This window comes from Chelonus insularis, unplaced genomic scaffold, assembly GCF_013357705.1.
Source record: "Chelonus insularis isolate UGA/USDA-ARS -01 unplaced genomic scaffold, ASM1335770v1 contig_94_pilon, whole genome shotgun sequence".
NCBI lineage: Eukaryota > Metazoa > Arthropoda > Insecta > Hymenoptera > Braconidae > Chelonus > Chelonus insularis.
Window position 1 is genome coordinate 3220350 of NW_023276783.1, and position 17226 is coordinate 3237575.

General features: G+C 27.7%; 1 protein-coding gene across 6 annotated transcripts in view; it reads left to right on the forward strand.

The window, feature by feature from the left end:
* Positions 1-17226, forward strand: part of Rab26 (RAS oncogene family member Rab26) — a 164452-nt gene that overhangs the window by 96571 nt on the left and 50655 nt on the right. For 4 of the 6 annotated variants that reach the window (XM_035092595.1, XM_035092594.1, XM_035092593.1 and 1 more), the window contains one exon: positions 10208-10314. In XM_035092595.1, the coding sequence (XP_034948486.1) occupies positions 10249-10314 (66 nt within the window). In that variant the 5' untranslated portion in view covers positions 10208-10248. Of the gene's footprint in view, positions 1-1994; positions 2245-10009; positions 10147-10207; positions 10315-17226 lie in introns of those variants that run through there. The other 2 variants (XM_035092597.1, XM_035092599.1) reach the window with 2 other exon arrangements.

Consider the following 17226-nt stretch of genomic DNA (forward strand, 5'->3'; position numbering starts at 1 on the left):
TGTAGTTCTCTCACTTGTACATTCAATATATCTCTCTTTATTACGTCAAACTTACCCTCCAACCTCTCTATGAGGGTTGGTAATTTAACACCGCGGAGTGTGATTTTATCGGCTGCAAAAGCTTTATCTTTACTGCCGAGTTGTGTCTTGCAGAAGGGTTGTGATGGCTCTGTCGATTCTGAAAACATTTATGATAACTATTATTTTTTATAATAATAGTATTATTAGCACAATAATATTAATACTACAATAAAATTATGAATATTTTAATAAAATCATTTTATTTTATTAAATGAATAAAATATTATTTGTTTTCAAACTTGTCGTAACATTCAAACAAATGACTAATTGTGTTTTTGATCACAATATTGTGATGCACAACATTCACCGAATGTGGAAGTTATTTAAATGGTCAGAATAAATAATTATGAAAGTGATTAAAGACTGAAACAAGTGACGAATTAGTAAAATAATGTAATAAGAAGAAATTCAAGTAATATTAATAGCAAATTATAATTGAGAATGTGATAAACTTCAATATAGTTAGGTTTATTGAATTTTTTTTTTGTGAAATCATTGTTTATTGAGTACAGTCATCGATTTATAATTATGCATAAGCCTTTTATAACTAAACGTTTTAAAGTAAATTTTGAGAATAATAATTATTATTATAATCATTGTAATAATAATAATTTGTTATGGAATTTATAAATAAAATTACATTTCTAAAAACTATTTTTTTTATTAATCAAACATTAGTAGACTTACTAAATATCATCTTTTAATGATGCTTTTAAAATTAAAATAGTTTAAAGATTAAAATAAATACATTTATTATAGATTAATAAATCCTTAGAGCAATACTCATTTGATACAAAATTTTTTAAATCGTGTAAATTTGAATTATCTGTGCTCCACGTTATCTTTAGATGTTATCTGCACTGTTTATCTCCACAATTATCCACTTTTAAATTCTCTTGACGATTATAAAAAAAAAACTATTTTTCAACATACTCTCCAATCATAAAACAGTAAACATCATTGCAGAATTAGCCAACATTCAGTATTTCGCTGTAATTGTTAATAATTTTCACTATTTCATTTTCAAAAAATAGATATATAAATTCATGAAACTTACATAAAAAATAATAATATTGTAAATAGATAAAAACTATACGAGTATTTACCGGAAAGAGATTTTTTTCCATCCGAGAATAGACTTAATATTTCACTATCTATTTATTTAATTGCAAGATTCCTTCTGGTTAATTGTTCAAATGATTATATCCTATTATAAACAGTAATTAAACAAACAGTAAAGTACAATAACATATTTTTCTATTATTCATTTAAGTATGTGGTATTTTTTATAATTCAAAAGTTAAAAATAACTCAGAATTTAAGTCAAATACATCAAAAGCATATGCAGTTGATGTAATATTCTTTTATGATTATAGACAACTTAGATATTATTTAAATATATATTCGTGACATTTCCGTATAAACCAGCCTATCGCTGGATATTTGTTATCGAGTTGAAATATAGTATGCAGGGTTAGGCAATGAAACGTAAATCAAAAAGTAATGACGTCACGTGAGAACCTTTCCAACTGCGCTAGTGCCAGGGTTCATTGATTACTCCAACTCAAGGTCCTTCATTTTCTCAGAAACATTATCGTATTTTTTCGTCCATGTTCCTGGGTAATTCCGTTGTAACGATTTATTTTATACAATTAGATAATTTGTATTTATAATAATAGAATTGATTAGTAATATTATCCAAATTTAACTGGATAAAAAGAATGACTTTTGAATGAGCAGTAATATTGCTTTAGTCATATTCTAATTTAAATGTTTCTCCCGCCAACGCAAAGCACGTGTGATTTGTGACGACTACTATCAACATATGTATACAAGTATGACGTAATCAACGATATCGAGTCGTGAAAAAGCGTGATTGCGCCTGCGTGAGAATGTAAACGTCCTTATAGTTTTGTGTTAGACGAGCAAAAGTGTAGAGTAAAGTGTTTCTCAATAAATTCCAAACAATTTTATCCTTTTTGCATTTTAATACTACTCGTATGACGACTATTGTTTGTGGCAGTTCTGTGTTAAATTACGAGGTGAAAAAATACTGCAGTTGTCAGTAGCTTATAGTTACGTTAGTGTCACGTGACTATGTAAAAAGAGAAAAAAAAAACAATAAGTGCCTCGACCCACATTTTTTGCATTTTACCATTGAAGGTAAATTTTTAATGTTTATAAACATTACAAGGAGAGAACAATTTCAATATCAGTAGATGTTTTTCTGTCTTTATGGTAATTTCTTGCTTATAATTGCTGCAAAGAGAAAATAGGAATCTTATTAAAGACAGTCAAGTTTTTTCAAGGGGAACGAATATCAGTGGTAAAAAATTCAATTGATAATCGATCAGAGAAATAGTTGAAATCTTGTAATAATTCAGTTTTGCAAATAGAGCCATTCGTTAACCACCACGCGTGTGGTCTCCCTCATAAAATAGGAACAACGTAGGGAGTAGGACGATAGGACGTATATCTGTATGTACATAAAAAGATGAGGGAGGAAATTCCATCGATCCAATTTCGTGGTGACGAGCTTCGTTGACTGCACTTGATTGGATCAACGTGGAATAATAAACTCGCGTGTTCGATATGTTCCCTGGGATCTAACACTGCTAATGGCAGAGTGTGAATTAAAGAGGGGCCCGTAATTAAATATGTTTTCTTTATCTTTGTTTTATGGATGCAAGAGTGATTGTCCACCTGTTGATCAGTTTTTAATGAAATTAAATTCCTCTTTAGGTGATCGATAAATGGGCAATCAATAGTTGCTATGACTGTGATTTTGTGAATATATAATATCTTGTAGATATTGATGTGACACATTTATACATATTGAACATCAAATATCTATAATGTTAATTAGTGCAGATATTTGTATGTTATAAAATGTAAATGAAGAAATTAATTAATAAACAAGATTATTCAGTCCATTGAATATTTTATTTTGAATGATTTTACATGTAATTATGTTCAATTTTTTAAAGATGTATTTCCTATTTAAAAAGGAATATTTAAAATGTTTAATTTGTATGCATTCATTAGCGACTTATCTGATGTTCGTTGAAGAAACTCATAATTAGAAGATAAAGATTAATAAATAAGTAGTTGAAACTGAGAGGTGAACAGAGAAGTCTAATTAATATTAAATTGTGTTAAATCTATTCTAATTATTTTCTTTTCTTAGTGCCTAAAGTGTACATTTTATGTCATCTTTCTTGGAACCAGGATGTCTTAGAATTTTTTAATATTCTATATTCTATAGTTGAATTAAAATCTTAATAATAATTAATTTAAGCTTTAAATGTGATGAGTATTAAGAGTTTTAGATTTTCACTTTACAAGAAATTACTTGAAGATATTAAAAATAACTTTCATTGTTGGTATTTAAAATTTTTTTAAATAAAATTGAAAAAAAAAACATTCTAGGATTAGTGATGAGCATTAAACTACACATATATTTACTGGAAATATAGCAGATGAAAAAGATACTCAGCAGGAGAATTTGAATAAAAACATGCCTATAAAAAGTCATAGAAGAATTGAGAAAAACACGACAATGTAAGACATTTGCAAACCACCAGATAGAGCTATTGTTTTTTGATGGGAGTGCGTGTGAAAGCATGAAGAAAGAACTGGATTCAGAAAGACAGAAGGATAACTGTTCGCATTCTGGGTAAGAATGGATCAGGTAGCAAAGAGAGCGTATAAAAAAAAAATCAAAATAAAAAGCTATTCAGAGTTCATATATTTTATAGTATTTAACTGTTTTAGTTATATAATTTACTACATTGCATAACTATTTAAGCATATTTAATCCATGTTAACACTTTCTAAGATTAAATAGTCAATAATTATCAGTAATTATTCACTGATTAAAAAAGTGCTAAGTTTACTTTTACTTATTATTAGATAATTATTCAAAGTCTTAGTGAAATGTTAAATTATTTAATTTATTAACATTTATTTTATTATCAGCAGTAAAATTCCACTAAATTTACCTATTTTTGACATTGTAGTAACACTTGAACAATGAGATGTTTGAATTCGATCAGGACTAGCTCGTTGATATTGGTCAATGATAAACTGTTGTATATTTTACAAAAATTAATAGAAATAGTATATAGTGTAAGTAATTTGTATGAACATAAATGAAATTAAGTTTTCAATTTTACTGTCATTTGAATTCAATTAACAGAAGAACAAACAGGAGTGAAAAAGCAAAAGGAGAAAAGAAAATAATTTTTACACTAATTAATTATAAGACGACTTAAATAAATTATGTAGAAAAAGTTCTTTTTAACAGTTGGTAATATGAAATGAGATACTTGATTATTCTATCTATAAACTGTTGAAAGCTTGAGATTACTTTATTTTTAAATGGTTTTTCTAAGCTTTTTTTACTAGCAGCTATTAAAATAATTTTTGAAATGTGATCTTTATAAATACATCATTATCAAAATAAATTGAGAATTATCATCCAACTCTTGAAAGCTCAGAAATCCTCAATTAGTTGATAATCATGTGTTTAATGAGCCATTTAATGCAATGATATTGGAAACCACTATATCACATAATTTTACTATTATCTTCATCGTATACAGCTGAAGATATTAAGGTTGAAAATCGAAAGCACAAACTGTTCTTTAATGAACATGTGAATATTTTACAATGAGGTATGGTAATTTCAAATGTTAATGATTATGATTAGAAATTCCAGAGATAAAATTTCTATTAAATGTAGAATCACATGACAGTTTCTACAAAAAATGATTATGAAGTATTTATAACCGAAAAACGAATGTATATAATTAAATTTTCAATGATCCAAAAGATAGCTTTTGATATAATTGATTCTTAGAAAATTACATAAATTTATTTGTTTTATTAAATCATTGTAAGCAGACTTTGGACTCGGAGATAATTATTTTTATCTGAATGGGAACTTGAGTTAGGCATGGCTGAAGACCAAAGAAGAGATTTCAATAATAAATTTTCAAGCTTCATTAGAAATCAATAAAAACTTACCTAAAATTTTAATTTTGAAAATATTATTTTAAAGCACAGTTGCTTCAAGACTAAAACAAAAAGCAACGTAATTATATTCAATATCTATAATAGTATTAATGACAGGTGTGAACGAATCTATTATCAAACAAGAACCATCATCTCAACTACAAGATCATCAAGTAATCAAAGCTAAACGAAAATCTGTCCATGGGAAACTAGGAACCAAGTTACTTAAAAAGCGAAAACAAAAATAAACTAAATTCATAAGAAAGCTGAGAAATTTAGACGCCCTATAATAGTTACTGTCCTACACACTGGTGTTGATACACAAGATGGGGAAGTATGTTTCATGGAAAATTAATTAGATACTTATTTAAACAAGAATTATTCAGAGATTTTAACTCAAGACATTGAAACTCCTAGTCGATGCATCATGATATATATTTCTAATGACATGTTACACCATCCCCTCAATATTAAACTCATCTTGGAAGAAATTCCAACGCTAAGCTCCAGATATATCCATCATATGCAGATCTGCTGGAACCATCAAAACCAAGTGACACTGAGAATGCAAGACTACCAACCATTTTGTCTACCCTTTTACTAAAAAAAAATCACATACCTAATAGATTTCAAAGAGTTATGAAGTATTAGATTCTTCAACAAACTCAGAAAAGAAATGAACAAAATTTTTGTTTTATTTTAATTGAAATCTACAAATCGATAGCTTTTAAAACATTCATGTTCATATTAAAAAGAATTACTGTGCATGTTTATTGTTACATATACAGCAGAACGAGTACTTCATTATGCCAACAAAGAACCCACTACATGTCTGTAAGAATTTCTTGAAGTCATAACACCAAAAACACACTGAAAAAAAAGGATTTATTTAAGAGGAATAAATATATTTCTACAATATTTTTTTACATTTGTTTAATGTGAGTGTAGATTAACTAACAGTGGTGTTTAATAGACCTTTAAATACAAATTATTACAATTTTTTTCTGTGTATAAATTATAAACACCTCAAACATTATTTGATAGATATCCATCTGATTTATAGCTGTATAATTTTGTTTTTTTTTCTTATTTTTATTATTAGCTTGAAATATTTTATTGTATAATTAAAATATTAATTAATCATATGCATATGCCATTAAACAATAGCCACATGTGCATTTATGAAATTAAATGATAGCTTACATCAACAGAATATTGAATATTATAATGAAATTTGTTTATCAATTAAATTTCAATTTATTTCAACCAGGCTCAAACCGTACGTAATGCAAAATTTATTATCTTCATTACTTCAGAATTATTACAGGTATTTGTGTAATTAAACTCATGTTCACTTAAAAGCTAAAAATTCCTTTCACCTTTGTTAAGAAAATAAGGTTCCCCTCTTTTAAAAAAACGATTGAAAATCACTATTAAATAATAAATGTTCCTAACTATTCTTTATAAAGTTAAAAAAAAAAAATTATATTTTTTAATATCTATGTAACAATAAACGATCAATTTTAAAATACAAATTCAAAGAATAATCATAAAAGTTTTATTAAAATTTTATTAAATTCTTAATACTTTCGTTTTATTAGACAACTACCTTGACCTGGTTCATCAAATCTGTTACATTAATTTCTCCATAAATGTTTGATACCATAAAGTTGGGCCACTTTATCTTAATTTGCTCCAAGGATCGGTTCAAACATTCTGGTAGAATGTATTAAGGACCCTTTAAACCATTTCAAAGTTATCGTAGTGCTTGCCAAGCATCAAGTTGATTCTATATCAAATTTAAGCTTCACTTGGAATGTTGAAATAATTATTAGTCGATTTTAAATCTGGCTTTATTACAATATTATTTGATTATACAGAAATTAAACCCAATTTCAGTTAAAAATTAGTCTATTTGTAGAAAAATATAAGGAATAATTAGTCCTGTTATTTTGTTAAAATTATCTAAAGTAGAGTATAGCTTTTACACAAATATTATTCATGAATTACCATATGGATGCATCTCTTCTAAAATCAATTGATAAAAAAGACTTGCGTATGCATGAAAATATTATTTTCTCATTTGTAAAAATGAATAGCATTGATTTTTGGAAAACATACTGAATGCTATAGAGTTTGTGGTACACAGAAAGAAGGATGGAATGCAAATTATTCTACCGTGCAGGTTGATCGTGGTATATTGCACCAAAAAAGTTAAATTTAACCTGGAACATAGTGTAATTAATCCTTTCACTTGGTAAAAATCCACTGTACACGGTAACTTTTACTATTTTTGTGTGGTGCATCATAATTACATTACATAGCAGGGTAATTTTCACTCGATCTTTCGTTCCGTGTAGGGTTTACGGCTAAATGTTGGCTTTGCTCAAATGCCTATAATTATTCTCATTAGAAAATGTATTAATATGCATCCAACAGAAATTTCTTCATCAGAAGCAAATTATTGAATAAAATAGTCTCTGTACAGACCAGATATTTTACTAATTCTAACTGATATTGAGAAATTGAAATATACTCCATGAATAAAGTATCCAATTGAGAAAAAAAATTTTTATAACCAATGAGGTGTGCTCGAACAGAAGATAACATGTCCACTTTTTGGCTCGTTGCTTTTTTCAGAATCGTACGTATGTCTGTGAACTACATATTCTATTTGAATTTAAACTTCTGCTGAAACAGAATATTTAAAAAATGAATGCTAACTCTTTAATCGCATTTCAGTGATTTCTAAAACAAAAAAGCATGGAAATGTTACTATTCTACTGAAAATATTTACCAGGATGTTTTAAAAAATATCACTCACCTATAAGAAAGTATCTCTATCATCATCTTTCAAATTCTCCTCAACAGCAATTGATTTATGACGATCCTCATCAAAGATAAAACTAATCAACAATTAGTTCCTAGTTTGTATCATCTGTTGAGTATCTCATAGACTGATTAAATTTTGCATGTGGTAGTATCTTCTATATTTAACTATCCCTTTAGTGTGCTATCAAAGCTTAAATAAGCTATGCACTCCATACTGACGAGTTATAGGCTTATATGTAGGTTTACATATAATCTATATTCAATGATGAATCCTAATCTTCATACAGTCTCCATACTGCATGATTCTATTGAATGAGTTCTGGTCTATTTCTCAAGGTTCGATCAAGTGGATTTTGCTTGAATTTATGAACAAATCACATTTAACTATAATTTCTGAAACAATATCAACTGAGTACAACTAAGGCTGAGGTAGATATCCATAAGTGCAGGCATAAGTATACATGTTAGTCAAGCATGCTTTACTGCTTTACTTGATGCTCAATCTGCATATATATGCACATATATGCATTATTAGGTATATATCGAATGTTCTCCATTTATCGTTGGTACTACTAGCTATTCAGCGTTTATATACACATTTGTATGATGTACGTGGTAGTTCGTGGGCGGGCGGCTGAGGCTCAGCTAAATATAGAGAGCGCTTTGATGGCGAGCTGCATGCGCTTACAAAGAGAAGAGAGAGAGAAGCTTGAGTATAGCCTGATGCATGGCTTCTCTGCAATGTAACACTCACTCTTGTTAGTCCTTTTGCCACTGATGTCTTGATGTATGCATCATTTAAGAATAGTTTGTAAAGTGCTTGCGAATGAGATATAACATTATGTTTTATGTATGCTCGCAAATCAACAGTTGGTATTATATAGATTTTATAAAGAAATGGATTATGAGTAAAAAATACGAACAATTTTGCTCGCTAAGTATCTATTGTGTAAGATGCTTAGATAAGTGAGTTTGATGATATATTTTATTCAAACTAGTTTACTTGATTTGCATAAATATTCCAATGATAAAAATTCATTTTAATATTAAAATAAAAGGGTTTTTTTTGGAGATTAACTAGAAATTATTTTTCAAGCTTTGAAGTTGTGGACAGGTTTTTAACACAGCTAAATATACACACTTAGACACGTGAAAAAAGTGACATCAATGTTGATCAAATGGATGACGTCATATTTAACTCGTTCAGCTTTGTTGAAATAACACCTTTAGATTTACAATGTAATCATTATCTGTCTTCAACAATAATTTTTAAATAATTGATGATGATTATTGATTCTCTAGAATAATGATGATCATGGGTAATAGTTGATGATAAAAAAATTCTTTCTGTCATCAACGAGTATGAATTGAAATTGATAATAGTAATTGTTGAATAAAGTTTACTTCTCAAATTTTCTATTTATTGCCAAGAAGTTATTTTCCAATATCTTTGAGTGTTAACTAAAACCTTGCCTTGCAAGATAGTAACATTTTACCCTACAAAATGATAAAACTATTCCTTTCATTTTGCAGGATAAATTTTACTCTGTACCTAGATTATAATCCAATTTAAGTTTACCTTAAATCGCGAATAAAAACAGACTTGAATAGTAACTAACATCATGATAAAAACGTAAGTTTTCTCCAAAAAAAAATCTAGATTTTATCTAGGAGATTTAAAATAAGTAAAATTTGTGGATTCAGGTATATTTAATTACACAAATAGATGATAATGAGCAAATAAAATATAATTTGCATCAATAACCATGTTGAATATCATGTCGAATTAATTACTTTATCACAAATTATAGTGTTGATAATTAGATATTTTAATTACTATTTTATAACACCATATAGGAAAGAAAGCGAGAATAATAAATTTTCATTCAATGCTATTGATTTTAGTTTCATTCTATGATGAATAGTAACACTGCGAGACAAATCTATTATTTTATCTATCTATTGGGAAGCTGTCATATCTATTTTTTCTAATTACTTCAAAGCCATTTGTAGGAAGGAAATCGTAGGAGTGAAGATATGAACGTTTTCATTCATCAAATAATTTCTTCACAATAGAATCCGCTTTCCATGTGTCGTCTATTGGCCAATTATTTTTCTGTATTTGTAATTTTTATTCGTAAGATCTAATTAGTATTGATCTAATTAAAATTATTTTTACAGAATTCAATTGCTAACAAAAAAAAATTTTTTCCACTTGTAAGAACCAAATATACACAGCTTTTATAGATTCATAATGTAATATCGATTTTTGTTGCAGATACACTGAACCCTCTCGATAAAAATAAGTAACTACAAACCATGAGGGGTGGCAGTAGCGATAACAGTGGAATGATCACCATCGTCCCTACGTCTGCATCATTGAATGTAAGTCTTTATAAATATCTATATAAGTGTCTCTTGATAAATCTCATAATCCAGCTTTTATATTTTTTCTTCCTAACTTTTATTACACATAACAGCTATTAACACATTTATTTATGTGTCCTCGTGTTAATAATAAAATTAAATTTAAATTAAAAAGCAAAATATTGAATCCTTTGTTCGAGTATTCTGATGGATTATGTTGAAAGATTCGAAAGGAAACTTCACAAAAAATATTCAGTAATATATAAAGTAACAATTGTAGGAGGAATACACAACAGGTCTATCATTGGGCCAGTATTGGGACTGATATGAAGTTATCATCCAGTAATGGTTCTGTAGAAGCATACACTTAGCCATGACTGGACATCCAAAATGAATATCACATAACTTTATTTACTGGCAAATCTGGCATACCTTAGAACAAATAATAACATTTACTTTTACATACACTTGATATTTACAATTCTGGGTGGTGCTGTTTAAGACCAATATTGACAGAATAATCTCGTTACTGTTATTTACACTTTTTTTAATTTTTCTCGTACACTTAATTGAGAATAATCAACAGATTCATGCAAATGTGTTAAGTGGAAAAAAATTAAAATAAAAAATACTACTAATGACTTTAACATTAATAATTGGAGAAAGATAGAATTGCATTCATATATAAACACATCAATAAAATTAAAAATCAAAGTTTGTTGTGAATAAAAATATAACTGGATAACAACCAGTATTATTGATTGTTAAAAAAACCTTATTGTTTTTATTGCTATGACGATCAGTTTTTTTATATGTCAAAGAAAACCAATTGATGTCTCTTTACGATTAGGCCTAAGTCAGAAGAACAGAAGTGCACTGATAGATGCTTTATACTGTAAAAAAAAAGTTTTTATTAATCATTGGCTATGACTGTTGAGCTTTGAAAAAAAAAAAACGTCAATAGATAAATAAAATTTGTGGATTAAAAATAAATTTAAAAAAAACCCTGAATAAAATACTGAAGGACAAAATTAATGGGTAACGAGAGATCACTTGTAACTCTTGGAGTATTCAAACTGCGGCATACATATTTCTTCAAGTTACCCCATTGCAGGAGTTGTCTTTCTCTTTGGTACTTTTTTTTTTTTAGATTTTTTTGTCATTGTAGCAACGTTGCATCGACTTTTTTCTTCAATATTCACGGCTCGGCTAGCCTTTGTCCCTTTTGAATTTACCTCGAGTGTACGTATGTCGTCCGGAAATGCCAATAATCCTAGATACCACGGGGCCTGGGAATATCGATGGTGTTTGTGAACGTTTCTGATGTTCATAAACGTGATACTCGATTCGTTGTAGTACAGTATCAAGTGTATAGAATGATCGATAGATTCCACTCGATTCTCTAGCCAGCGTGATAGTGTTTTCGAGAGTCAGATGAGAACCATTCAATACCGTTCATTGCTTGGCAATTGACATTTATTATCGGTGCTGCTGTGTGTTATGGATAGATATGTAGATCATGTGTCATGGGAAAAATTAGCCGAATACATTGTTTCTTTATACTTTTAATTATTAGGCAATAAATGTATATTGTTATTTCCAGTATGATTGACTTCATTATGAATCACTGAATTTATCAATTGGTAAATAATTTATTAGAAGAGAATTGGTTAATGAATTTGATTAAAGCATCAAGGTGTTATGATTCAATTCAAAAAAGGGTTAGAAATATTAAATAAAATTTCGGGTTATATTATTTTATTATTCATGTAAAAATATGCCATTAAAAATGTTACTTAATGAGTGGATCATTCAAATATAATTAAGGACGAATTCAATGAATCAACAAGTAATTAATTTTGACAATGAATTTGTATGAGATTATATTACAGACATTCATAGTAATACTGTCTATGAATATTAATGAATGTTTATTTAACATAGATTTGCTAGCTATTAATAAATTAATAGATAAATAAATAATTTCATCCATATGTAAATACACATGAATATCTTCGTGTTTTGCTTGTTTGATCCATTATTAATTTTTTAGGTGCATAATATTTTATGCACATGCTTTATAGTTTATCTTTTTTTTTTAATTCTATTTAACCAGTAGCAAGTTAATCACTTCTTCTAAAAATTATCTAGCATCAAAGTGGAATTGACTTTGAGAAGAGTAATTTCCAGTTTAAAAAATATCAAAAAGAATTTTCCGGAAATGAATTTTACTTTTATATTAACAGTGGCTGGAATTTAAATGTTACCTTTTAATTTTCTTCATGTTTATGTTCTCGATTTCATCATATCACTATCATTCTGTCTAGCATGAAAGCTGTAGACTACAAACTTTGCTTTGTAGAAAATTTAATTTTTATTAAGTCAGTTAGATTTTTGTCAAAGATAAAGAAATGTTGAAAAAATAAGAAAGTGAATCACTTTCTACCTTTTTGCAAAATACCATTTTCTAAAGTGTTATTTATTATTATTGCACATTGTCTATAAATTGATTAGCGAGATGCTATTGGTTGTCAGTGAAGTTGATTGATTTGTGCTACATTGACCATGTAATTGTTGATCCATAAAATTCAACTGTTGAGATCAATTGAGTTTACTACCGTTAGAATGGATATACTAGAGAAAACTAACCAATAGATAGGCAGTTACGACTAAATGATGGATAAAAGATTAAAAACACTTTCGATTGGGCATGTTTTATTCAAAAGTTGATAAAGCAGCTTGTTTTATCTCAATCTTTGCTCTTATCTACTTTTAATTGTTTAGCTAAAATTTAAAAAATTACCTACATATGTCATCGAACCAAAATATTTTCACACCAAATATTTTAATTTTAGTTTTAATGCTCCATTTCAATTGTAACGATTTTATGGAATAATTGATCTTCTGAAAAGCTAATTAAGAAAGTACGTGCTGAATTATCCCAAGTTGGAAATGAATTTGTCAATAATGGCATTTTTAAATTACAAGCAAAAGATCACTCTTTACTTCTTGATTCTATTTTTTCCTGAGGATAATATTTTTTTAAGGTACTTTTCTGGGATAAAAATGAGAAGAATTCTTTCAAAACCTCAGCAGGATTAACTTTGAAGAATAATAGAAACTTGAAGAGTAAATCAATAAGTAATTGAAGTATCATTAAAAATTGTGTATCAAGAATCTTGAGACTGAACAATTATTCTCTTACTTTTGATATATGTATTAGAAATTTGATTTATTAATTATTTTAATTCTACTTGCAAATCAAAATCGATACATGAAAATTAACGACAATATTTATAACTAAACATTCTAATATAATTATTTTTTAGTCACGATTAAACTCAAATAATCAACAGAAACTCATTTTGTTTTTAAATTTTATGAAGAAACTTAACGATAAACTGATTGTTATTAATGAGATCTTGTGTTATTATTTCTGCATCCATGGACTCGGTACATTCATTCTTTATTTATTATTAATTTAATTCAAACACTGTTTGATGCAATGAAAGAAGAAAACAATTTCTCAAGCATGAATTATTGAGAAAAACAAATAAGAAGTTCAAGTAATTTAGTATTGTCTTAATTAATTTTACCAAAGTTTTGAATTGGTTTTCAATAATAAATTAATTTAATTAAATGAATTTGTGCATGTTAGGAAGAATGAATAATTTATTACAAGATCTATAAAACAGTCAATACCAATTTTTGATGTATAGAAAAATAATACTGGTATTTTATGTCTTTATTGGCATAAATAATTTAAGAAAATTAATATTTTACAATACAGTTTGTAAAGATGCTTCTATACAAACTTGAGATCTCTTTTAAATTAAATTTATTCAAGGGAGATAAAAATTGAAATTTATCAATGGCATATTTCATATTGTCAATTGAATTGAAATTATTTTTATTTTTTATAATTCTTGGTAGCATTATGCGAATATAATTACATCTACATTTATTGAAATATGAAAAAACAAGAGCATATCAAATGCAATTTATAAAAGCAAAAGAAGTATAGATCAAACCATAAATATTAAAAAAAAAAAAACAAACTAATAAATATTCCAATCAGCTTTACGTTTCAGAGAGATTGACATTAAATGAACCTCAAGAGAGAATTTTTTTAATGTTAATGAAGAAAATCTTGAAGTACTTTCACTTTCATTTTAGCTGAACAAGTGAAGTCAAAGAAGTAAAAGTGATGACAAGAAGGGGAAAGAGATTAAACTAGAGGAAGAAAGAGAAAGATTGAGGAACTCTTGAATGACTTTCCTGTCGACGACTTTCAGTAGCTCAAATCCGCCACGCTGCCGCCCTCCATTTCATTTCTCCCTTCAGACCGCCCCGTTAAGCTGTATAGAGAATACAAGGGTGGCCCCACCCCTTCTACAATTCTCTCTCTGCTCGATACTTTTTCATTTTTCAATTGCACTCGTAATCGAACAAGAAATAATTACCAGCTTGCATTTATTAAAAAATAACGATAAGAAATGTACTTTCATAAAATAACTGAACCTTTTTTGTCACCACTTTTTGCGGAAGTAGTGATTTATGTTGAGCTGCGATACTAAAATGCAGAGAACCGGTGAAGCAAGTATTCCAAATGCCAACTTGAGTCTTGGACACTTCAGACGAGTTTTCTCGCAATCGATCTACACCCGCAAGGAATAAAGATCAATCGTTTCCCAGAGGATTTCAGTTGATGTTCACAGGCATCAACGCTAGAAATAAGGACAACATGATTTGTATCTGCTCTAGACAAGTATACTGTAGATATTTCAATGCATCCATCACTTTTCCGGCCATTAAAATTCATCACAATGGATATTTACGGTATGGTGGTCGAAGTAAACAGTAATAAATTTATTTAATATCATACAATTAAGTTATGATTCTCGACACCTTTGTAATGCATTGCTTGTCAAGTGGAGTGTTTCATTATTTTATTGCTATAGAACTATAAATTCCATAATTTGAACTGAATTATTAAAACAAATCAAAATATTTTCAAATTATTGGTTTGATTCCAATATTGTTTTGGTCATAAATAAAAATTGTGGATAAAAAATTATTTTCTAAGTCATTTTACATCATTATATATAACATAATGATAAGACATAAAATAGTTCATTTGAGCACTTTTGTTGTCAAATCAACTAACTAGATCTTCTGATTTAGAATCTTCAATTTACTGATCAACTTCCAAGTTATGTAAAAATATGTCAGGGAATTATTTTGAGAAAACAAAATTTAATTTTTAAACAATACTCCAATCTTAATTAATGAGTAAAACGGTTTAATTTTGTTCACAAATAAGTAAGAATCTCAATGAGTATATCATAATGAAATTGAAATAAAAATCGTTTATTTATTTGATTTCATTCTATTCCTTGAATTTATGTTCAAATAGAATCACAGTATTTTTTTACTTTCATTAATAATTAATAACAAATGTTGTGAAGAATTGTTGCTTGAACAAAGTGTAATTTATCAAAGTAAAGAATAAATTAATTTTCAAGTTTTAAAGTCACATTTTATAGAATTTTTTCTTTTCATTTTCTCACACATATCATGGACTTGCTGCTTTTTATATAAAAGCATTCAACAGCTGTAGATACGGAAAATTAAATGTTTATGGTATATATCTAGAAATGAAAGAAAGCTAGTAGTTTTTTTTATTCTCTCATATCGTTTTTGATAGAGTCGATAAAAAGACATATTTATTAATTTTCTACACGAACACTGTAAAAAGAAGAGAGAAGTAAAAAATCATACTATTCAATTCTTAATAACTTTTCACACTTTTCTTGTTGTAATACACTTTTCTCTACATTGATTTCTTTGATTCTAGGTTCAAGCTATTCAGATGGATTTCTTCAAAGAATTGACTAGTTTACAGTTTCATTTTTTATTGATCAGTGGATTATATATTTTTTGACTTCGAATTGTCGTGGCATTTTTTATCCTAGAGTTTAATTAAAGAAAAAGCGGAATATCAATTACTAGTATTTACTTGCAATGTTACTCAAAAAAGGATAACATAATTTCATTTTACTCTAATCTAACTGGATTTATAAATAACTAGAAGTTTTCATCAGAATAATGAATTCAAATGGTTCCCGTAAGAGAAGATTAAAAGGAATTAACTTCTTGTTTTTAATTACTTGAAAGAAAAACTGAATCTTATAATTAATTCCTGTAGTGAATCAACTAATCAATCATTGAAATTGTGATATTTACCAAAAGTTGACATTTTAATAGTTCAGGAAGAAATTTTAAAACTTAATATCATTTTATAATTTGTAACTGAATTAGACATTGGAACATGATTGCTCCTTCCTTGATAATGGTGATGAATATCACTACAGCTTAGCAATATTTCACTGACAATATAGATTAGGAATGATCCATTAATTAATTTCACTTTAGCTATCAAACATATTCATAAATCTAACAATGCTCCAAAATGAAAAATTAGTAGATGAAAAAGAATTAACTGCTTTTTTATTTAAATTTTAAAGGAAGTACTTTCAAGAAGACGGAAAAGCAAGTTTTAATAAAATATAGAGCAGTCATTTGTATTATTTTATTTATCTAAACACTTTGAATGCATCTAACACGAATATACATGGAAGTAATAAATTTTCCATAAAACCGCATGACATAGTTATAAAATTTATTTTACACATGTTAACACTTATATACATAATGTTTCATCATAAAACCTAGATTTTCCGTAAATCGAAACGTCTTAGGTGTGATAATCATGTATGCATGATTTACGGTGGTGCTGGAAGATCTCTAAAACCAGGTTTCAAGTCTCAAAGTGCGGAGATGTTGAAGAAATTCGATATAATCTTCCGTGGAGAAAGAAGGAAGAGAGTTAAAGAATAAAACAAGTGCACTGATCTTACTTATGCTATA